Source organism: Gracilinanus agilis, chromosome 4, assembly GCF_016433145.1.
Source record: "Gracilinanus agilis isolate LMUSP501 chromosome 4, AgileGrace, whole genome shotgun sequence".
Classification (NCBI taxonomy): Eukaryota; Metazoa; Chordata; class Mammalia; order Didelphimorphia; family Didelphidae; genus Gracilinanus; species Gracilinanus agilis.
Genome location: NC_058133.1, coordinates 131,968,695 through 131,993,876, shown reverse-complemented (window position 1 = coordinate 131,993,876; position 25,182 = coordinate 131,968,695). Strand labels below are relative to the sequence as shown.

The 25,182-nt window shown below is 40.0% G+C and overlaps 1 protein-coding gene across 2 annotated transcripts in view; it reads left to right on the top strand.

Moving 5' to 3' along the window:
- SUSD4 (sushi domain containing 4) overlaps nucleotides 1–1,134 on the top strand; it is a 244,160-nt gene extending 243,026 nt beyond the window's left edge. For both annotated transcript variants that reach the window (XM_044674034.1, XM_044674035.1), the window contains one exon: nucleotides 1,106–1,134. In XM_044674034.1, the coding sequence (XP_044529969.1) occupies nucleotides 1,106–1,134 (29 nt within the window). The remainder of the gene's footprint in view (nucleotides 1–1,105) is intronic.
- The last annotated feature ends 24,048 nt before the right edge of the window (nucleotides 1,135–25,182 follow it).

Below are 25,182 nucleotides of genomic sequence, written 5' to 3'. Positions count from 1 at the left end.
TTGTCAACTAGGGGAGGAGGGAGACATTACCCTAATAGGAACCTTTTGTACTCATCTTTTTTTTTTTTTTTAACTCTTATCTTCTGTCTTTGTATCATTTTTAAGGCAGAAGAGTGGCAAGGGCTGGGCAATCAGAGTTAAGTGACTTGCCTAGGGTCACAAAGCTAAGAAGCTTCTAAGGTTAGATTTGAAACCAGGTCTTCCCAGCTCCAGGTCTGGCACTCTATCCACTGTGCTACCTCACTGCCCCTTACTCTTCTTATCTTCTTATGATGAATGGCAGCATCATAAAATTTGAGTTTTGAGGACTCCTTAAAGAGTACAACATTCCATTTTATGAGATTGAGGTCATTGAATAAAATGACTTACCTGAGGTCAACTAAGTCGAGAGTAAGCCAAGAAACTCAATGGGCAAGGCTGTCTCCTAATAATAGCTCAGTATGGCATTCTTGGTGGATAGATATTTCGAATAAAATATTCCCAAGCTAGGCATCCCATAGTCTTTCAGTTCAGTTGACTACTTGGACAGATGGCAAAATGTAATGAATTCTTCACATGAATGAGCAGCCTGTAAGGTGACAATTGTTTCCTTTTGGGCAGAAGAAACTTGAGTGTTCCTTTTCAGCTCTAAAATTCCACGATTCTCCAATTCCATGGTAGGGTTGGTCTAGTTCAAGTGTTCTTAACTGTTTTTGTATCATGGATCTTTCTGGCTTTTTGAGCATCTTCTCAGAATGATGTTGTTAAATGCATAAAATATGTAGGAATATAAAATAAACAACTTACATTGAAATATAATTAGAAAAATATCTTTCCATCCAACTTCATGGACCTCCTGGAATCTATCCGTGGACAACCTTGGGGATCCATGGACCTTAAGTTAAGAACCCCTGATCTAGTTGGTCATACACTGTGAAATGCTGAGTTACATATCATCTGTGATGAAAATATTTTAACAATTAAGAGAGGAGGGGGGAGGGGATTTCATAAACCCAATGACTCTAAAATCCATCTTGAATAAGTGGTGTTTTAATCATTTTAATAACTGCCCATCCATTGTGCCTTTTTTTAACTGCACCACTCTGTGTGTGTTTTGTTTTTGCAGAAATCCCACTGATGGAAGAAGATCCTTAGCCTGAACAAAATGTTTATTATCCGATTGCACCTTTGGGAGAGGAAATCATGCGCTCTAGGGGGTGGGGGTGTAAATGAAGAGATTTTGGGGATTGGGGAGAGGTCTTTGTTTTTCCTATTTATCCTCAAGGTGACAGCACCTGATTTTGTGCCCTTCGGATACAGCAGTGGGGTTGTCTAACTCAGCAGTGATGATTCTTTCACATGAGACTTGGGGATTATTTTTCCAATGCCAATAGTCCAAGATGGGAAGGGGGAAGGAACCCTTGTAAGTCCTTGGATTAAGATAATCAGTGTATCTCCATGTTGCGAGAAGTTGAATGATTCCATACAAATCCCACTGAATTACACATCCCATTGAATTATTGTTATGAGTAATATCTGCCTTCTCTGAAAGCATGTCATACTATGTAAATTTGCTTCTAAAACCTGCTTTGTACAATCTCTGGACTCCGGTTTAGGCTGAATCAGTCTAAGGAAAAAGAATCTGTGTTGGGCTACTGAAAGCAGAATTGATCCCCTTTTTACATTCAAAATGAAATAGGTTTCCAAAGGAAATCTCTTTCCTTGGTTTTTGGACAGTTTTCTTCGTCGTGGATACTATCTGTCCCAAGCAGGGCTAAAGATAGAAGATATTCAGTAATTTGGATAAGGCAATTAAACAGCCAGCCATCATAAACTCTTAAAAGAAAGACTCACAGCCAGACTGGGCTCTCTGGAGATTTCTTTATTCTGTAGGTGAAGTAGGCCTTCTGTCCTATAGACCATCCAAGGTGAAGTGTCGGTATTTATATTTATGGAACACTAATATGAATCCATTGCATTTGCTAAACCCTGTTATTTTCCAGATTGCCAAAAAAGTGTTAGAATACCAGTCTCATGGTGGAGAAAGTATTTAAAAGGATACTTTGTTGCGACATTTTTTAAAGAAAAAAAAAATACCCTTTACCTGTTGTTTGTATTTCTGTGAGTCACTAACTTATCTCCTGTTGAGTATCATACGGTTTAACTGTTTGCCTCCTCTAAACCTGCCTTAGCCTCATTTCCTGAAACAGAAATGATTGAAGAAGGAAGAAAGTTCCTGAGTTGATGGGCATTTTTCTTATCATGCTGACAAAATGATGGCACGCAAACCCATCCCACAGCAAAGTGTTAGGATTTTCTGGTTCACAGCAAAACATCTGCAGGCCAGTCTTCCAGTACTCTGTTCCTGCTATGGGGAGCCTCCATTCTTGCGATTAAGGATGTCCATCCTGCAGACCAACCCTTGTGTTGCTCCAATGAGTGATAAAGCAAGATCCAAGAATCCTAAAGTGTCTCATCAAGTAGAGGATGGTTGAGGGGATTGGGAAGGGGGAAGGGGCTTGCTGATTTCTTTTTCTCTTCTGGTATCCAATGTCTAATCCCTGAAGGGGCTATTCCAGTGAAGCAATAATAGCAAGAAATCTTGACAAAATCCCATATTTTTGTTAAATGGATTGATTAAAATTAAGAAAATACAATGCTTTGAGGAATATCATAGAAAGATAGCCTAGAGCAGCGTTGGTGAATGTTTTCAAGTTCACATGCCCAGTGAGCCTCCTGAAAAGCAGAGGGAGGAAGTGCTTGCTTTGGGCAGCTATAATGAAGGGCAGGGCATGCAAAAAATGTCCTTAGGCACTGAGAAGAGGGGAAGTGGAGCAGCCCTCCTTGTGCCACCCCAACACCCATGCCATGGCTTCACCAACATGGGTCTGGGTATTAGCCAGGTGGTTTAGTAGATAGAAAGCAAGGTCTGTAGATGGGGATCCTTGGTTCAAATCTGACTCCAAACACTTCCTAGCTGTGTGACCCTGAACAAATCACTTAACCCCAATTGCCTAGTCCTTGCCATTCTTCTGCCTTGGAACTGATACTTATCATCAATTCTAAGACATTAAGAAAAGAAAAATAAAATGAAAAGAAAGATGGTATAGGGGGAAAAGGGAGGGAGTGCCAGAATATGAAAACAAAATTTAGGAATTAAGCACATTCTTGATTGAATTCCTTTCCTTTCCTCTCTCATGGTTTACAATGTTAAACTGTACAACTGGTTTCTCACCTCACTCAGAAAGCACTAGATGATCTCGAGCACAGATCTCTTCCTCCCACTAACTACAAGCTCTTTTTACAGAAGTCCATAGGCAAGGATAAAATTCATATAGGTTTGCCAGAAACTACTCGGAAGTATGAGATAAGAAACATCTCTGGATAAAAAGAGATTTGCCAGATAAAATCAGTGTGTGGCATGTAACCTCCACTGACAGAGCCAGAGAAATCTGAGCAAGCCACAAAGCAAAGCTTCTAGGACAGCAGACCATTTGTTATTCTTCCATCCCCATTCTCCTTCAACTCCAGAATACCAGTGGTTATCTCAAAGGCTTCTGGGAAAATAAGTTCCCATTTACTTTCTAAAGTAGTCCCATAAAAGTTATGCTTCCCTGCAACCTAAAGTGATTTGCGTCCTCTAGAATTACCTTTCTGAGTTTGAAAAATAAGGATCAAAGGACCTCAGAAGCCATTATATTCAAACCCTTCATTTTATAAGGGAGGAAACTGGCTCCCCAGGGGACTTACATAACTTGCCCAAAGATATATAACTAAGTATTAGAATTTAGATTTGAACTCAGATCCTCTGAGTTGAAATCCAGTGTTCTTTTACTTGAACCCACATGAAAAGCCAGACTGGCTTTGCTTCCTTCTTCATTTCTTTCTCTTACTTTCAGTATTAGCATCAATTCTATGAGAGAAGAATGGCAAGAGATAGGCAATCAGAGGTAAGTGACTTGCCCAGGGTCACACAGCTAGGTAGTATCTGAGGCCAGATTTGAATCTCCCAGGTCTTCCTGACTCCAGGTATGGTGCTCGGCCCATTGTGCTACCTAGCCACACTGTTTCATCATATTTCAACTGATTTTAAGAGTGTAAGCTAAGGAATCCTAAGCTCTCAAACCAAAAGGTAACCTACATGAAATTATCATCATCATGAGGATGTAGACTTACTCATTTATAAGCCATGTGATAAATTCCAGTTGAGATGCCTGAATCATCTCTGTCCAAGGTTGCAGGTAAGATGAAGGTCACACACAGGTGTTATTTAATATAGTCATGAAAAGTGGAAGAAATCTTCAAAGTCCTCTAATCCAATTTTTTATTTTGGAGCTGGGGTAACTGAGGCACAGAAATGTAAAGTAATTTGTACAAACACATTGGATAGACTGTAGCAGAGATAGGATTTGAACTGAGACCCTCGACTCCAATGCCAATATGCTACCTACCACATCAGGTTACATCATCTTATTTTTACCTCCAAATGGAGCACATGCCACGAATCTGGACTATTTTATAAGCTATTTACTTGGTTGACATTGTTAAAAACCCAGGCCGGGAGGCCCTCTCAGATGACTGAACTTCCTCAGATTGTTCCTAAAGAATTCAAATCTACCAACATTTTAATTTTTTGTTTGTATCATTTTCATTTGTCTGTTTTATTCAAAACACATTTTTAGGTCACTTTTATTTCTGAATATAACTCTTCTACTTCCCTACTCATCTATAAAGGTAAGAAAATGAAAATAAGGGTTAGAAGGGCAAGTTTTGCTATAATTATATGATAAAGAATCTTTTTTTTTAAAGAGGGAAAAAGCAATTCAACAAAACTAACAAAATATCAACTCTTTCTGGAGTACGAACAATGTTCTTTGCCTGTGGTCTCCCACATTGGCCAAGAAAAAAGGGAGATACATTTTCTCACCTCTTCCATGTAGGAGAAAACCTCGGTCCTTAAAGTTTCACTGAAATCAGTTTCTTCTTCTTGTCCATCTAGTTACATTTTTGGAGTCATGTCTGTCAACTAATCCTTATCAGGCATCTACTTTGTATAAATCCTGATGGGAAAAGTTTCTAGTGATGAATTATTATTCGATATTGGCAGAGAATTGCGTACCCAACTAGAGTGAGGTCCTGATTAATGTGAATAATGAATCCCCTGAATGGGATGCAAGTATTTGAATTCAAACTATATTCCAAGTCATGGTTGTGTTATATTTGGTCATTCATCCTAACTCACTGGAAATACACATGTGAATTCAAATAATGCCCCCTTGAGGGAGAGGGGAAGAAGAGAATTCATTATCGATGCTCATCAGGACCCCAAAATATTGTATAATAATACTGACTATTAGGAAAAATTATGGCCAGAATAGATAGATGTCCAGCTCAGAATTCAGTAGGTACGAAGGGCAATAGACTACACTTAAAAGTAGAAGAGACCTGAGTGGTCACCTAGGCTAACCTCACATTTTACAAATTCAGAACCCAAGTCCAGAGGAGCAAAGCGATTTATATAAGTTTATACCTGTAGAAGACAGTATAGCCAGGATACTCCAGGGTACGGAGACTCTCTCCACCAAGCCCTGGGACTCCCAATGCAATGGTTTCACAGTACCGTGTTGCTTTTTGTCTTGCTAGTGTCAGTCAAGGTACTTAACTATTTAAAGGAATGAAACACAAACCAAAAATTTTTTTGGTTGTTAAATTATAATTCCCTTCAATTCAATTATTTTTTTAAATCATTAAGTGGCCACTGTAGCCTGAGCTGTGCTAGGCCTGTGAAGAGGCAACAGTTTAGGTAAGACATGAGCACTGCTTTCAAATCACATACCAACTGGCGGGGCCATAAGAGACAAATACATACATGTGCTGAATGGTAAGTTCATTATGGGGATAAGGACTGGACCTGTGATGAGGAGGTCCATCGGGAAGAGACTTCTTCTACAAATGCAAGTAGACGCCTTCTTTGCAATATGTAGCCCTAAAGGACCAAGAGGTAACTAGTGACCAGTCTAGGGGTCAGAGAATCAGTATAGATCAGAGACAGGATGTTTACCCAGATTTTCCTAGCTTTGAGGCCATCCTATAACCATGTTGCCTCTCTTGTTTATGATTTCAATACAAAGAATTATTGATGAGGGAAGAGGAAAGGAAGAAAACAGAGAAGAGCATGACTTAGGATCAAGGAACACTGAAAGGTGATGTTTGAGTGAGCTTTAAAAATAGGATAGGACACTTCCCAGCTGTGTGACCCTGGGCAAGTCACTTGACCCCCATTGCCTACCCTTACCACTCTTCTGCCTTGGAGCCAATACACAGTATTGACTCCAAGATGGAAGGTAAGGGTTTAAAAAAAATGATAGGAATTCAAAGGAGTGTAAGGAATAAGGAAAAAATCACGAGCAACAGAATGAAGAGGGTAGAAAATTTCCAGGGAGTAGAAAATAATCCAGTTTGCTGGGAATCTACAGGACACAGAGAAGAATAATGAGAGACAAGACTAGGAAAGTAGAATAGTAGAGAGAAATCAGGCAGCGCCTGAATTGTCCTCAATAGGCAATAGGGACCCACCGTAAGGCACATGAACTGAGAAGGGAAATGACCAGATCTGTGGATGAAGTAGCTTAGTTAGAGGCAGCTAGGTGGCACAGGAGATGGAGAGCCAAGCCTGGAGTTAGAAAGACCTGGGTTTGAATCTGGCCTCAGACTTTTCCTAGCTGTGTGACCCTAGGCAAGTCATTTAACTCTGCTTGCCTAGCCCTTCCCCTCCTGTCTTAAACTTATAACTGGGCCTGAAAGTAAGGGTTTAGAAAAAATTTTAAGTAAAATATCTTAGGCTGATAATGGTATGATGGCTAGATTGAGGGTGGAGGCAGGAAGATGTGTGGTGGTCATGGCAAGAGTCCAGGAGGATGTTAACAAATGTCTGTAGGTAGATCAATAGGGACAAGTGGAAAGTAGAAAAGAGGGAGGGCTCCAGACAGAAGCCAAGACGGCTCCTTTACACAGCACAAATATGCAATGTTTTTGTTCTTTTGACGATGTGATTCACTAGGGATAGAATCTTTAGAATGTTTTCTAGTTCTGTTATTTATATATATGTTCCTAACCCCTGTCATGGGATCAAGCTCTCTTTATATTCCAGCAAAAGTGATATATCCCAGTGATCTGGCCAGTGGCACAGTTGGGTGGGATTTGAGCTCAAAGCCAACTCCAAAGCACTGATCTTTTTCTTTCTTTTTTTCCTTTCTTTCCTTTTTTCTCTGCCCCCCCCCCCCACACACACACAACTCCACCATCCATCTGCCATTTAATTTGAGGCATAAGCGGATATGGCCATCTCATCTGAAAAAAACCCACAATATATCCTTTTATTTCTCCAGTTAAGGCATTGAATATTTGTAGTCCTGGGAAAAGTAGTTGAGGTGGTTGCACTTTGATGATGCACATGCTGTATTGATAGTTTGGCAAGATAGACTTATCTTAGTCCCATGTTGGTGAACCTATGGCACATGTGCTGGAAGGGGCTGCTCCCTTCCCTCTCTCCATAGTTCTTGAGGACATTTTTTCATATCAACCACCCCTCTGCCTAGCACCCCAATGGGAGCACTTCCTCTCTCCCCTGTCTGGGGAGGGATCACATGCTGTGTGAGGGTAGAGTTTGGGCACTCGTTCTCTAAAAGGTTTGCCATCACTGCCTTAGTCCATTTGCTCTTGAGCCTGCCTAAGTCACTATATTGAATTCCCCCATTTATAGAGTGGAATTAAAGGTGACTCTTGTTTTGATATACCCAGATGAATGGTATTCAATGTTCACTCAGTACGTGCAAAGTAGCATTTTCAAATGGTGGCCCCACAGCCATTTGCTGTCAAATTAAATGGAAGCACAAGACCATGCTGTCTTCTGAAATTTCCCCAAAGACTATGACTACATTCCCACTGGCAGCCCCTTAGATTAATACTAACCTGCTTGCCTAATTTTATTGTCTATTTTGAACTTAAAACATAAAAGTTAATGCCCATCCATTTCTAGGGTGATAAAGAGAAAAATCACAGGAGCAATGCTTGGTCTAATAAGCAAAACAGGACCCCAGAGAGAAACAGTCACTTGTTAGGAAGGGCAGACTCTGAACCATAATAGTACTGAAATCATAAAACTTAATGTAAAACGTACTGCTGCATTAAATGCTGGAGCACTTGGCAGTTTTGGTGGCAACATACCATGTCCCCACTATCGTTAGAAATTTGCCCTTGGTACCAACAACTCTCAAGTTTAAATGGCAAAAGAATAATAATAGTTTATACTTGCATAGCCTATTGGTATAAAGGCACCTTACATATTTTGTCTGAACCAGACAAGCACCTTGGGAGGTGAGGAGGAACATAAAGCAAGTCTGATTATCTCCTGACTTAGGATATGGGAGAAAGACAGAGGGGGAAAAAAAGAAAAAGGGAGATAAAGATAGAGACAGAGACAGAGATAAAGAACAAGAGCATTTATTATGAGTCATTTAATATGTTCCAAATTCTGTGTTAAGAGTTGGGGATTCCAATACGAGCAAACAAGACTTAATTAATCTCCTTAAGGAGCTGAAATTCTTTTTCTTTTCAAGCCCTTGCCTTCTGTCTTAGAATTGAGGTTAAGTATCAGTTCCAAGGCAGAAGAGTGGTAGGGGCTAGATAACTGGGGTTCAGTGACTTACTCAGAGTCACATAGTTAGGAAGTGTCCAAGACTGAATTTGAACCCAGAATCTCCGGTCTCCAGGCCTGGAACTCTGCCAACTGAGCCACCTAGCTGCCCCAGGAGCTCAAATTCAAATGGGAAAAGACATAAAGAGGTGCTGGAAGCGGGTAGGCAGAAGAGGTGAGTAGTCAAGGGTGTAGCATTCAAGTGGGGTGGAACGAAAATGATAAAATTGACAAATCTGTCTCACAGATTTGTGGTGAAGAAACTGCTTTCCAAAATTTAAAGAGCTCTATTAATGTGAGTTTCCATTATTACTATTCCTCTGTACTCTGCCCTGGTCAGATCATACCCAGAATACCATATTCAGCTATACGCACAACATTTGAGGTGGATCACTAAAAAAGAGGAAGGTGTCTAGAAGAGGGTCATACGGTGGTGAGAAATCTTGAGTTTATGCCTAATATTAATGAGCTAAAAATTGGGCGTGTTTAGCCTTGAAAAGAAAAGATTTGGGGAGCAAAGAGTTGGGAACATAATAGCTTCCTTCAAATATTTGGAGGGCAGAATAGATCTGATCTGCTTGACTCCGGAGGGCAGAGTCAGGAACAATGTGTACATGCTAGAAAGAAACACATTTAAGCTTCTTGTTTAGTCATTTAACCAGTTCCAACTCTTCATGACCTCTTTTGGGGTTTTCTTGGCAAAGATACTGGAATGGTTTGCCATTTCCTTCTCCGGCTCATTTTACAGATGAGGAACTGAGGCAAATGGGGTTAAGAGATCAGCTTAGAGTCACACAGCTAGTAAGGATCTAAAGCTGGATTTGAACTCAGGAAAATAGGCTCTCTATCCAGAACAGGCACTCTATCCACCAGGTTACCTTGCTGCCCATTTAGGTTTAAGGTAAGGACAATTTTTCTAAAAGTTTGGCCAAAAGTAGAAAGAGCTATGTTGGCGTATAGTGGATTTTACCTCCCTGGAAGTCTTCAAGCAAATAGCATTTGGAGGGTAAGTTTTAGAGGGAATTCTTATTTTGGTGATGGATGGCCAGGTAAGATGGCATCTGGGTCCCTTCCAACTCTGAGATGCTGTGACCCTGTGAAACAAAGACTTTGAGTGATTAAGTCATTTCAGTAAGGGATGAAGCCAAGACTTAAACTCTGACCTTCTAACTCCAAATGCACCGGTCGTAAGCCTTTGTGTCCAGTTCAATGGCCTTTCCGTCACAATGCAGGATGTTCCAGTCTGGAAGACTGGAAAAACAGCCATCACTTCCACAAGCAAGAATCTAGGACTGTGTCTTTGTGCTACCCACCCATCCACACTGTGACTGTCAACACCAATATTCAGAACCTTATCCTCATGCCCCACCATGTCATTTCTTGGTTGTGCTCTTGGAGTACTGTGACCTTTGGTTCTCCATGATCCAAAAGCTTTGAAAAACAGAAGCTGCCCACAAGAGAAGGTGGAAACTTGGGGGAAAGGGCTAGCAGCCACTAAAAGGCAAGATGAAAAAATTCAGGTATTCTATGACCTGGAGGTCCTCATTTTTTCCTGCTTTTAGACCTCTAAGTTCAAAGACTCTCTTCTATTTTGATCTCTCTATTTCTATGGTATTTTTTCCCATGGTCAGATATTTTGTGATTTCACAGTAGCTCCCTCTTTCTCTCTTCCCCACTTGGTGTGCTCTCTGTCTCTGTCTCTGTCTCTGTCTGTCTCTGTCTGTCTGTCTGTCTGTCTGTCTGTCTGTCTCTTTCTCTCTCTCTCTCTCTCTCTCTCTCTCTCTCTCTCTCTCTCTCTCTTTCTCTCTCTGTCTCCATCTGTCTGTCTCTCTCCTTCTGCATTTCACCTTGGATCCCCATGTCAAATAACAGTATTTGTGACTCAGAGGTGTTCTATAAGCCATCTTTGTCCCAGCAGACATCTCTCCCTTCCTCCCTCTCCACTGGAAATGCATTACCAGATAACCCACAAGGCTAGGCATCTAGGGAACTGAGTAGTATTCCTAGCCCTGCTGACACTGACCTGACTTTCTTGTCTATGTGAGCTGTGAAGAATTCAGACAGCAAATCCCCAGTCCTTGGAGCAGAAGAGAATAATCTACAGCGTTACTGACCTCTCAGACAGCAGGTCTCTCTCTGTACCACCCTGATGACTCTCTTCTCTCTCCAGAGCTTTGGTCCAAAGTGGCATGTCTAGGTGGAGGCGATAAGCTTTGCCCCTTTGTCTAGCTCATCTTACTATTATAATTAAAAGTCATGAAAACTTCAAACACATATATTAAATCTAATCCCTTCCCCCCAAAGAAGAAATATGAGAAAGCGCCTCATCATACTTCTTTGCAGAGGTGGAAGGGAAGAGTTAGGGTGGTTGGAGAGTAGAATATTGAATATAATGTCAGACTTTTTCAATATCTTTGTTAATTTTGCTAAATCATTATCCTCAGTTATTCCTTTTAATAAGAGATGGATTACTGGGAGCAGGAGAGAGGAAGAAGAAGAGTACATTGGGAAGTTTTTTTGTTGTTTAGTCCCTTAAGTCATGTCTGACTCTTCTTGACCTCATTTGGGGTTTTCTTGGCTAAAATACTAGAGTTGTTTGCCATTTCCTTCTCCAGCATATTTGAAGAAGCTAGGGCAAACAGGGTTAAGTGACTTGCCCAGGGTCACACAGCTAGTGAGTATCTGAGGTCAGATTTGAACTCAGATCTCCCTCACTCCAGGCCTGGCACTGCTGTATCCATTGGGCCACCTAGTTGGCCTCTTAGGAAGTGTAGGTGATGTAAAACAAAATTATAGAAAATGTTATTTTAAAAATTAAAAATAAATTAAATAAAACTGTTGAGAATGAGACATAACATGAAAGAAGCTATAGAGAGGCAGAGGAATTCAGATAATAACTCAGTGATTAGGGCTCTTCTGTTCTCTAGCAGAATGATACAGTGATTTTGCATATATTTTCTTTAAAAAAAAACAAAACCTTACCTTCTGTCTTAGAATCAATTCTAATACAGAAGAGGGACAAGGACTAGGCAATTACGGTTAAGTGACTTGCCCAGGGTAACACAGCTAATAAGTGTCTGAGGTGAGATATGAACCCAGGTCCCAAGTGACTCTAGACCTAACATTGACTCTGCATATATTTTCACTGGTACTAATGCTGGCTAATACCAGCATTTAATACTACTAAATACAAATACTAAAATACAAAGTTGTGACTTATAAAATGACACTAGAGACACGGTATTATTATTATAATCATTATTATTATTATTTTATTTTTATTATTTTAAAGGTATGATGTCAATCTCCTTAAGATGCAGGAAAGAAACCTAACTTTCAAAATCTTGAAATCTATAGAATAGTATTAGCAGATAGGGAAAAAAAATTAAGAGGTCTAGCAATCATTCTACCTTCAAAATGAAGCATATCTCTTCTATCCCAGGCGTATAGAAACTTGCCCTACTTTTAAAGCCATCCAGAGGAGATTAACCTCCACCATTAATTACTCCTTCTTGTGTCTTAATAATATTATTCATTATCTCTAACCAGAAACAGCACAGTATAGTAGATAGAAAGACAGCCTTGGAGTTAGGATGTCCTGGAGTCAAATCCTGCCTCTGACACATCCTGCTGTGTGATCCTGGCCAAGTCATTTAACCATTCTGTTTCCTCATCTACAAAAACACAGATAATAATAACATCTCTTGCACAGGATTATCGTGAGAACCAGATCAGATGAGGTAACATAGTTAGACTGTTTTGCAAATCCAAAGTGTTATACAGATGTTAACTACTCTAATGGAACCCTTCCAAGCAAATTCCCCAAATATCAGATTTCATAGAAGGTACAGACCTGCATGAGTAAAGGAGGCTGGGAGCAGATCCTGACCAGGCTGTTGCCTATATCACAAGTCCAGTCTCTATACTATATCTCTAACCTAATAGGCTGATGTTTGACTAGAATAGTGTGACGATTAAAAGTTCTAAGAGACTGACTTTGGGGTTAGAAAGTCAATTTATTGATCAGGCTAGCAATAACCAATAAATTAATTGGTCAGTGATTTCTCTCAGTGATCAAAGATCGGGAAGCTCCCTCGTACAGATCTACAAATAGACAATTTGGGGTGCTTCTTATTCCTTGGACATCCTGAGGCATCTCTAATTGGTGAATAGCCAATAAGGAGATGCTCCATCAAAACTCTCATTTAAAAACTGCCATCGCCCACATCCAGTCCCCCTCAACCCGCTGCAGGGTGCTTGGTAGTCATATACAGATCTCAAGTCTCTAATGACTAAAGGGAGAAATTGAGTTGTGCCTGGTCAGGATTATCCTTCGGTAATGATTCTTAGTGAGAAATTGAAGAGCTTAATTGTACTACATGCAGGCACATCCAGCACTCGCTGATTCTATTTATTGAGTAAGGCAGATCTCACCATCTTACCCATAATCTTTCTCTCTTATCTGTTCTGTAATGAAAGAAGTTCATTGGTGGGGTCTTTCTTGAAGCTCCTAGGAATAAGGGAATGAGGAATGATTCGGAGCCTCAAAGAGAGAGCTTCAGAAATAGAAATAATTCAATATATTAAAAGTAAATCCTTTCAATATCTGTCCGGGACAGACACTAAAGAAGAGGAATAAATTGTGCCCAGAACTGAACACCAAGAGGAAAGCAGATTGGATTTCATTTGGGAAGTCTGCAGTGCTTCAAGTTTCCCTCTGAAACAAAGTCCCATCTTATTTAGACCAAAGTATTTCTGGGGACTATGACCTCAAATCATAAAATAACACAGACTCTGAAGAATTAAGGTTGGGATTCACTCCAAAAAGTAACAAATAGATAAGTATATCTAATAAAAATAATAATGACAATAATAGTATTTATATGTATATATATATAACCACTTTATATGTCACTTCAATGAGGAAACTGAGGCAAATAGAGGTTAAGTGACTTGCCCAGGGTCACACAGATAGGAAATATCTTTGGTGGGATTATGAACCAGAGGAGACATAGAAAATATCTCTAAGGGTGATTAGAAAGAATTGTCAGTCAGCAAGGGATCCCAGATGGACAGTCTATCTCAGCATGGGTGAAGGTTTTCAAGTTTGAGTATACAGAGGGCAAATTCAAGCTGTCTGTGAGTTCCTGCCCCCCATTACCAGAGAAAGCTGAGGGAGGGGAAGGGCTTGCTTTGGGCGGCTGGACAGAGGGTTGGGGCATGCAAAAATGTCCTTGAGTGCTGGGGAAAGGGGGAACAGAGCAGCTCCACTGCCTCCCCATCCCCGTGCTGCAGGCGGCACCTGTGCCAATACTTCACCAACGCTGGTCTGTCTCCTCCATGTATGCCCATACAGTGTCCAGACTAGGAGAGGAGAACACTAGGACATTAGCTGGGGTCCCTGTGAAGGATAAACCCAGAACACAAGGGCAAGAGTCCCATAGGGTGAAAGCGCAGAGGTGATCTATCTTGGGCACTACTGGAGGGACCACCCATGTCAGTAAAATTGCACAGGGACTGAAGTATGGAAATAATTTATTTAAATCTCTATGATTCAGAATAAGCCCTTTTCTCCATGTTTAGGTGCTCATTAGAGAGACACTGGGGTGTCAAGGAATAAGCAAAAGGCTTTCTTGATGTATAATCTTAGGCTAGTTAATTAAGTCTCAGTTTCTTCATCTCTAAAATGGGGAGAATACCTTCCCCGCCTACTTCATAGTATTATTATGAAAAACAAATGAACTTAGTATATATGTAAAGGTACTTTGTACAGTGTAAAGGACCATATCTAGGAGATGGCAACCAGCTGTTCTATATCAATCCCATGGAATGAAAAACAGTTATTAAATGATCCCAAGCTAAATGATTATAGGCTAATTGAGTCCAAATGCTTTCATCTTCCTTCATACTTTCCAGCTCTTTAATCATCTAAGTTCCTTTACTCTGAACATTCTCCAACTTTGCTTGTTTGGTGTGTGGCCCACCAGGATCGCTCAGATGGATTTTTTTATTCATACTTACCACCTAGCAAATGTTTCTCCATCTTCATTCAGTGCAGTTTGCTCTTCTTAGAATTATTACTCTGCAATTTTACCCAGTGAGTTTCACTCTGTTAACAATTTTCTGAGCCCACACATCTAGTTTAGCCAAATTTCTTTTGAAGTCCAACATTATCTTCAAAACTATTGGCCGGCTACTGCCACCTTCACCCCAACGGGTACAGTATTTCTAGTCACTGCAAACAATCCACTTGTTTCTGTAAGAAATTTTTATTCCTATCTTTTTGTTTCTAAAATATCTGCATTGAGGGCAGCTAGGTGGCTCAGTGGATTCAGAGCCAAGCCTAGGGAAGAGATGTCCTGGGTTCAAATCTGGCCTCAGACAGTTTCTAGCCATGTGACCCTGACTTACCCTCCGTTGCCTAGCCCTTACTGCTTTTCTGCCTTGGAACCAATATACGGTATTGATTCTAAGTCCAAAGATAAGGGTTTTAAAAAATAATAAATAAATAAATGAACACTTACATTTCTCAATATATCCCCCTGTGCCTCCCATCTCTCACCAGAGAAAACTCTTTCTTCCTTTTTTTAAGTCCTCACTTTCAATCTTAATAATAACTCTAAGACAGATGGGCAAGGACTAGATAAATGGGATTAAATGTCTTGCCCAGGTTCACATAGCCAGGAAGTGTCTGAGGCTAGATTTGATCCCAGATCCTCCTGACTCCAAGCCTGATACTTTATCTAGCTGCCCCAGGCCTCTTTCTTTTTAAAAAAATATTTTTTATTCTCTTAATTATTTGTAATAACATTTTCAACATATGTTTTCTGAAATTATAATATCCAACAACTCTTTCTTAATGAAGAATATAGGCAAGAAGCAGCTCAAAGTTAATCAAGATATTGAAAAAAAAAAGTCTGACATTGTACCTCCCCCAAAGTCCTCCAATCTAAAAAGAAATGAGGTGGGAGGTCTTCTTTTGTCTCTTTTGGGGACCTAGCTCATTTGTTATATATTTGATGGTTTATTCTTCTTCTTTTTCTTTATATGATTGTTGTCCATGTTTACTTCACTTTGGATAGATTTCTACACATCCCAAATCAAGGCTTACCGAAGTCTTGCTGAAACATTTTTGTAGAAAAATTTAAATAAAATGAAATGTAAAATATAATCTTCATCTCAAGCACATTTCAGCCTCCAGTTAGGACCATTGGAGGTTTGCAAAGCACTTTACATATTATCTCATTTGATCATTACCATGATACCGTGAGTTAGGTGCTATTTTTGTTCTTATTTTACAGAGGAGGAAACTGTGTCTGACAATGGTTAATTGCCTTGCCCATGTTCAGTTTCTGAGGCATGATATGAACTCAGTTTTCCATGATTCCAAACAATACACTGAATCCATCTCACCATCTAATTGCCTCAATAGCACTGGGAAGGGCATACCTCACAAGTCTCTCAGAGAAGACAATGATGAGGAAAAAGGTGGAAGAGTTCCCTCTCTGGGGGTTCTGAAGGCAAAAACCTGACTTTTGTCCTGCCACTGGACTTCAATGACTTGGGAAGGTAGAGGGAGGTTGACAACTTTGGGCAATACTGCCTCACTTAATTCCAATTCATGCACAAGTCAAGATATCACCATGGTCTTCTTCAAAAAACTGAAGGATAGGGGCAGCTGGATAGCTCAGTGGATTGAGAGTCAGGCCTAGAGACGGGAGGTCCTAGGTTCAAATCTGGCCTCAGACACTTCCCAGCTGTGTGACCCTGGACAAGTCACTTGACCCCCATTGCCCACCCTTACCACTCTTCCACTTAGGAGCCAATACACAGGAGTTAAGGGCTTAAAAAAATGAAGGATGAACAACAAGAGGCAAATGGTTGAATCGTAAGATTCAACCTTTGACTGTTACCTTTGAGATCTGGAATTTTCTATTCCTTCTGCCTGTTTTCCTGATCTTCAGAGGAGAAATGCTCATTTGCAAATTCTCTGATTCAGCTACTTTCTGAAAAGAAACTCATTCTTCCATGAGGCAGCTAAATAGCAAAGTGGATAGAGTGCTAGGTCTGGAGACAAGAAGAGAGTTCAAATCTTGCCTCAGGTACTTGCTAGCTGTATGATCCTGGGCAAGTCACTTAACCGCTCTCTGCCTCAGTTTCCCCAGTTTTTAAAGTTGCTGTGAGGAACAAATGAGGTAATATTTGAAAGCTCTTAGCACAGTGGCACAAAGTAAAAGCTTAATACATGCTTATTCCCTTCCTCTTTCCTCCTTCCTATGTGTATGCTGGGGTATTTCTTTAGATCAAGAACTGGGACAAATAAATGGGAATGGCTCCAAGTATGATGAGAAATTAAAGAGAGATGTAGCTTTGGTAAGTTTAGCTCGCCTTCCCCTGGGCATAGTAAAAGCTGGAAGACACCATAAAGGGCACCAGGAAATTGGATCACAATGTACATCAGAAGAATAGAGTCGATGTTATCTCTAGACACGAAGGACAGGCATTAATTGATATTAGTGCCTACTGTGTGCCAGTCACTGTGCCAGGGATACAAAGATGACAATGAAACGATCTCTGCCCACAAAGAGCTTACTCTCTGGGGGAAAAGGGCATGCATTCAAATGAGAAAATATAGAACATACAAAGCACTTTGGGGAGGAGAAGGGTACTAACATCCAGAGATCACAAAAAGCCTTGAGTGGTATTTGATTTGATCTATGATGGAAGCTAAAGAATTCTAAAAGGCAAAGGAGGATATTCTAGGGACTTGGGACAATCTCTGCAAAGTCAGAATGCCTAATGTAATGTTTGGGGGAAGGAAGTAAGTCAATTCATTAGGAAGGAGAATGATGTTCAATAAGTCTTGAAAGGAGAATGGAAGGGAGGCAACTAGGTGGCTCAGTGGATTGAGAGCCAGGTCTAGAGGCAGGAGGTCCTAGGTTCAAATCTGACCTCAGACACTTCCTAGCTATGTGACCCTGGGCAAGTCACTTAATCCCCATTGCCTAGCCATTATCACTCTTCTCCCTTGGAACACAGTATTGATTCTAAGACAAAAGGTAAGGGTTCAAAAAAAGAGGAAAAAGAAAGGAGGGTTGGAGCTAGCTTGTGAAAAACATTAAATGTCACAAAGAAGAGTCCAGGCCAGTCAAAGAGGCATTGATTAAATACCTACTATGTGCTAGGTACTGTGCAAACTGCTGAATATACAAAGCCCCTTTTTTCAAGAAGATCACAGTCTAATGGGAGAAACAACATAAAAATCACTATGAACAAACAAGATATGTAAAGATAGTCCTAGAAGAAAAGATATTAGCATTAAGAAGGAGTTTAGAGAGTAGCTAGGGGGCTCAGTAGATTGAGAGCCATACCTAGAAATGGGAGGTCTTAATTTCAAATCTGACTTCAGATACTTCCTACCTGGGCAAGTCATTTAACTCTCACTGTCTAGCCCTTACCTCTCTTTTCCCTTGGAACCAATACATAGTATTGATTAGAAGATGGAAAGTAAGGGTTAAAAAAAGTTTGTGTTTGATCCTAGAGAGCAGAGAGGAAGCAGAGTCACTGGACCTTCTTGGACTAAGGAGTGATATGCTATATCTCAGGAAGATCCCTTTGGTAGCTCTCTGATGGATCATAAATGGGAAAGACTAGAGACAAGGAGACTGTTTTAATGATCTATGCAAAAGATGATGGGCAGAAATAAAAGAGGTATGGGGGCAGCTGGGTAGCTCAGTGGATTGAGAGCCAGACCTAGAGATGGGAGGTCCTAGGTTCAAATCTGGCCTCAGACCCTTCCCAGCCATGTGACCCTGGGCAAGTCACTTGACCCCCATTGCCCACCCTTACCACTCTTCTGCCTTGGAACCAATACGCAGTATTGATTCCAAGATGGAAGGTAAGGGTTAAAAAAAAAGGAAAGAAACAAAAGAGGTAGATGCTAGAGATGCTACCAAGGTAGAACTGACAAGACTTAGTAACTGATAAGATATAATAGGGTGAAGGACAGCAAAGGCTTAAGAGATGATTTCGAGGTTGCAAACCTGAATGGCTAATAATGCCCTTAACAGAAATAGGGAGGATAGGAAGAGAATTTGGAGGAGGAGGATGTTTTCTGTTTGGGAAATGGTGATTTTGAGGGGCCTACAGGACATCCAGTTTGAAATGGCTATCAAGTAGTTGGTGATGTGGGACTGAAGCTCAGGAAGGAGATAGGTTAGATACAGAAATCTGAAAATCATTCATATAGAAGTGATAGCAGAATCCATGGGAGTTTACGAGATAATCAAGAGAGAAAGAGACTCTAGAGAGAAAAAAGGGTCAGGATGGAGCCCAAGAAGCCCACAGTCCAAAAAAAGATCTGTAATTTTGTCAGTAAAGGTCTTAGGGTCATGGATTCAAATCTAACAAGGACCTCAGGAATCAATAGCCAAATTCCCTTATTTTATGAAGAAATTGGTGTAAAAAAATTAAATGACTTGCTCAAAGTCACAGGAGAGTAAATAGCAGAAGTGAAATTTGATTGCAGATTGTACAATTCCAGTCATGGAGCATTCCTTCCACTAATAATAATGTCAGGTTTGTATATTATACTTTAAATATTTACAAAGCACTTTAGTTCAGCCATTCCTCATAATAATCCTGGGAATTTATTATTTTCAATTTACAAAACAGAAACTGAGGCTGAGAGAAATCAAGTGGCTTGCCCAGGGACACACAGCTTGCAAATGCCTCAATGAAGCTTTGAACTCTATTCTTTTCCAAATCCAAGTACAACATTCTATTCATTGCCATCCTAGCTATCTTCTACAGAAGTGAAATATGAACTGATTCTTGAAGGGAGCCCAGAGAGCTTAAAAGGGAAGAGCATGTCAGATTTGAGGAGAAATGGTGCCAAGCTACTGAGATGGGACATGGAGCGTCAAATCTGAGGTCACTTGTAGAGTATATTGAGGGGAGCAAATTGAAAGAAGATTGGAAAGGCAGGAAGGGAATTAAAAGCCAAAGAGAGGATTTTATATTTGTAAGAGAGAAGGAAGATGACAGATTTGTTCTTTAGGATGATCAAGTTGACAGCTGATGGGAAAATAGACTGGAGAAGAGAGAGACGAGGCAAGGGAAGACGATCAGAAGGCTATTGCAATAGTTCAGGCAAGAGGTGATGAGGCTTGTGACTATATGAGCCCAGAGGAGACATATATAAGAAATGTTGCAATGGCAGAAATGACAAGCTTTGGCCACAGACTGAATATGTGTATTGAATGTGAGCGAAGAGTCAAAGATAACACTGAATTTAAAAGATTGAGTGACTGGGAGAATGGCAACAACCTAACGACTAATAGGAAAATTGGGAAGAGGGAAGGTTTGGGAGAAAACACAATGAGTTCTGTTCTGGACGTGTGGAGTTTCAGGAGCCTACAGTACATTGGATTCAAACTATCCAGGATGTAGTTGATGATTTGTGACTGGACTTCAGGAAGGAGATTAGATTTAGATAAATATACCTAGGAATCGTATGCATGGAGATGATCATTGAATGGATGGCAGCTGATGAGATCATTAAGCAAGATAGTGTGGAAGAAAATGAATAGAGAGCATAAGACAGAGCCTTAGAGGATGACCATTGGGCATAACTTGGATAAAGATTCAAGATAGGAAACTGAAAAGGAGTAGTAAGCTAGGTGAAGAACTGGGAAAGAATAATGCTATAGAAACCTAGAGAGGAGAGAATATCCAGAGAAGGAGAAATCAATAGTGTTAAAAGTTGCAGAGAAGTCAGGAAGGACAAAGACTGAGAAAAGATTACAAGATTTGGAAATTAAGAATCGTTGGCAACTCTAGAAAGAACAGTTTCAATTGCTTGATGATGTTGAAACAGAGACTATAGGTAGTTGAGAGAGGAATGGAAGAGAGTAAGTGAAGACACCTAGTCCAGATGGATTTCTTGAGGAATTTTGTGAAGAGGAGATATAGGTCAATAGTTAGTAGAGGTGATCAATTAAAGTGACAATTTTTTAAGGATAGGGGAAACATGAGGGTGTTTCGAGGTGGCAAAGGACCAGAAGATTGAGAGAGATTGAAGATTAGAGAAAAATCAAGATGATAATAGACTCATCTGCTGGGAGTTTTAGGAGAGGAATTCAATATACACATGGGTTTGTTTTGGCAAGTGGTAGGATCACCTTTTAAGGAGGGGTAAAAGGGTGAGGATGGCATTCTGTGTTAAAAAAAACTATATATGTAAATATATATGTGGTTTTATAGTTATATGAGGCAGTAGAGTATAATAGTTAGAGAGCTGTCTTCAGAATGGCAGACCTTGATTTAAATCTTCCCTGTGATATATACTAGCTGTCTGGCATTGGGTATTAGTGTTGTAAGTAATTCTCTACTGACTATGGGGTTGTGTGGCAATACTTAAAGTATCAGACTTGCAATCAAGAGGACCTAATTTCTAATCCTGCCTTAGAAATGTACTAGCTTATATGATGCTGGTCAAATTACCGAATATCTCTACCTCAGACTCCTTATCTGTAAATGGTGGTGATAATAGTACCTCCTTTCCAGGGTTTCTGGGAGGATCAAGTGAGATAATGTGTAAACCTTCAACTGCTATACAAATTATTAATATCATTATGCAAACTTATTATTATGAGTTGCAAAGAAGGTGCTGGTCTGCACTGGTAAGAATTTTTTTCAACTGATAGTTCCCTATGCCAGTGGCATCACAGATTTAGTTCCTATTCCTATCCTATATTCATGTGAGAAAGTCTAGGAGTAGGACTCCTGACTAGGAGAAAGTCAAAAGAAGGAAGCAAGGTGTGAAGTCCCTGGGATAGGTCAATGGAAAGTGAAGGAGCAACTTTTATTGAGAGAAAGGAGAAAGTGGTGGAATGGCCCTGGTGATGGAATGGCCATGATGATGGTGGGAAGACTTGTCACTGGAAAGGCCAACTGAACCACTTATACTTGCTGTTTAGAGACCCCGACCAATGACCTAGGTCAGCAATGGTGAAGTATTGACACACATGCCTAGTCAGCATGGGGGAAGCTGCTCCATTCCCCCTCTTCTCAGTGACCAAGGCCATTTTTGCATGCCCTGCCCCTCTGTCCAGCTGCCCAAAGTGAAAACTTCCTCTCTCAACTCTAGGGTAATGTGGAGGGGCTCACAGGCAGCTCGAAGTTGCAATTTGGGCACATAAACCTGAAAACCTTCACCAACACTGACCTATGTTATATCTAAAGATTGGTGTGAGGAGTTTTCTCATAATTATTCATCTAAGCAGCTCATATGTATATGAAAGGTAGATCCATTTTAATCAACTAGTTATTGTTTCCATGTTCTCTTGATTGTATACAGCTACTTGGCAGGGTTTGTGGGATAGTTCAGCCCACATGAGAGGTGATGTAGTTGTGGGAAACTTAAATTATCTAGAGAAATGCTTGAATTCTTAACAAAAGTTGAGCAGATAGTAACTTCTTGACTTGCCCTTAATGTTACATTTATATTTCAATAGGTGGTAAGATCAGTGAGGAGAATTCTATTCTAGATGGGATTCTTACCAAAATGAAGAAATTAATAATCAATGTAGAAGTAATGGTAACTCTAAAAGGAAGTGACTATTCCCTAATTGAGTTTTTGCTACAAAAGGAGAGAAAAGCCAGACGTGGTTGGCATTCATCCTACGTTGTGATAGAAGAGAGGAAATCTGGACATTGTCTGTCATGCAGACTTAGATTTTAGGAAAGTGGATTCAGAAGGTTCAGAGAAAAACTAGAAAGATCCTAAGAACTAAAATGCTTCAGGAGAAATCAGCTCAGAAGTGATACATGTCTGAGAATGAAATTCTGAAAACCCAAAGGGAAACAAGTCCTGGGAAAAATGGAGGCAGAAGAAAATGATGTCCATTTTCATTAGCAATTTTATCTTTTAAGGACTTTTATTATATGTAAATTTATTTTAATTTAATATGATGGTCCATGATCATTTCATTCCTCCAATCTGGGCCTTAATTGTTGAACTTGTCTGAACCAGGTCTGGTCCAGAAAAGAGGCGGTAGTCACCTTGCAATGTGCCTTTGTTAAGTTATGGGCACAACAGCTTAAGGAAGATCCAAAGGAAAGTAGCCAAGGTAGTGCAGGACCTTAAGTTCATGTCTTATGAGGATTGGTTAAAGGGACTGACTCAGAGAAGACTCAAAAGGGATCTGATGGTTGTCTTCATGATTTTAAAAGGCTCTAATATGGTAAAGGGATTAAACTTGTTCTGTTTGGTTCCAGAGGGAAGAACATAAAGGAGAACTTTTTGTCTTTTTTTTTAAACCCTCACCTTCTATTTTAGAATCAATACTAAGTATGAGTTCTAAAACAAAAGAGTGGAAAGGCTAGACAGATAAGTGGCTTTCTCAGGGTTACATAGCTAGGAAGTGTCTGGGATCAGATTTGAACCCAGGACCTCCTGTCTCCAGGCCTGCCTCTCTATCCACTGAGCCATCTAACTGTCCCAGTCTTTTTTTAAAACCCTTACTTCCTGTCCTACTAATAACTCTAAGACAGAAGAGTGGCAAGGACTAGGCAAACAGGGTTAACTGATTTGTCCAGAAGTCACAGAACCAGGAAGTATCTGAAGCTAGATTTGAACCCATGTCTTCCTGACTCCAAGCCTGGTATTCTATCCACTATGTCACCTAGCTGCCCCCCAAATTTAGTCTTGATGACAGGGGAAAAAAAATCAACAAAAATAAAACCTTTCATAGGGGAAAGAGCTTTGTGGAAAGAGAAGATGGGGGGAATGACCTTAATGTCTTTGATGTTATTCAGTCTTGTCCAATTCTTCATGACGTCCAGTTGGGATTTTCTCAGCAAAGATACTTGAGTGGTTGGCCATTTCCTTCTCCAGCTCATTTTACAGGTGAGGAAACGGAGGCAAATGGCATTAAGTGACTTGCCCAAGGTCACCCAGCTAGTAAGAGTCTGAAGCCAGATTTGAACTCGGGAAGCAAGATGAATCTTCCTGGGCTCTGGCTTGATGCTCTATTGTCCTGCCACCTAGCTGCCCATTAAAGTACTATAAATATGTCATTTATCGCCAAGTTTTGTAAAGTCCTCTTTAAACTGCAAAACTCCAGTGGCTCTCTATCATCACTTTGATTAAATACAGACTCTTCTGTTTGGCATTTAAAGCCCTTCTGGAGCTCCCCTGAAGTTATCTTTCCAGCTTTATTTTACATCACTTCTTTGCATACACTATATAGTCTTACCCAAACTGGCCTTCTTATTGGTCTTCACACATGACCCTTTAGCAGTCTCTATACTTTTGTACTGGCTGTCTCCTGTGTCTAAAACATCCTCCCTTCTTACCTCTAAGAATTTTTAATTTCCTTCAAAGCTTCCTCCTACAGGAAGCTTTTCCTGATTTCCCCAGCTGCTAGTACTCCCCTGCCCACACATATATCCATGTACCTTGAATTCATTACCTTGAATTTCTTTTCCATGTATATGGTATATACTTACCTTTACACATGCCCCCCCCAACAGAATGTAAGCTACTTGAAGGCAGGAATTGTTTTGGTTTTGTTCCTAAATTCCCAGTGCCTGGTACATAATAAATGCTTTTAAAAATTCTCGTTCATGCCCAGAGTTATAAATTGTGTATACCCTTTGAGCAGGTAATACCACTACTAGATTTGTTTCCCCAAGGCGATCAAGGAAAAAGGAAAAGGATATAAAATGTTCTAAAATATTTAGAGCAGCTTTCTTTGTGGTGGCAAAGAACTGGAAACTGAGAGGATGCCCATCAATTGGGGAATGGCTGAACAAGCTGTAGCATATGTTTGTGATGAAATAGAACTGTGATGTAAGAAATGATAAACAGGCTAATTTTGGAAAATCATGGAAAGACCTACAGGAAGAGTGAAGCAACCAGAACCAGGGGAACATTGAATACAGTAACAGCAATATTGTTCATAGAGGAAATGTGAATGACTGTGTTATTCTGAGTAATAGGAATATTCTAATCAACTACAAAGGATCCATGAAGGAAGATGCTATACACTTTCAGAGAGAATTGATAGATAGAACCACGTAATTATATAATTTCACATATATGTCTGGGTCAGATATTGTCTTTCTCTAGATCAGGGTTCAGAGGAGAGAAGGAAACAGTTTGAGACTCAAATGTAACCAAAAAATTTTTTAATTCTTGTTGAATGACTAATGTGGAAATACATTTGCATGGCTACACATGCATAATGCACCCTTCTCAATGAGTGGGGAAGAGGTTGGAGGAAGGGGAAAAAATTTGGAACTGAAAGCTTTTTAAATGAATGTTAAAAACAAACAAATAAATTTTTAAAGATTAAAAATATTCTCATTTATTGATTTGAATGAACTATTATTATTCCGATGGAAAACACTGATTTTAGGGTTCAAGTCCTGCTTCTAATATTTATTTAGCTATGCAGCTCTGATGTTTTATTCCCTTAACCATAAAATGATTATCATAATAA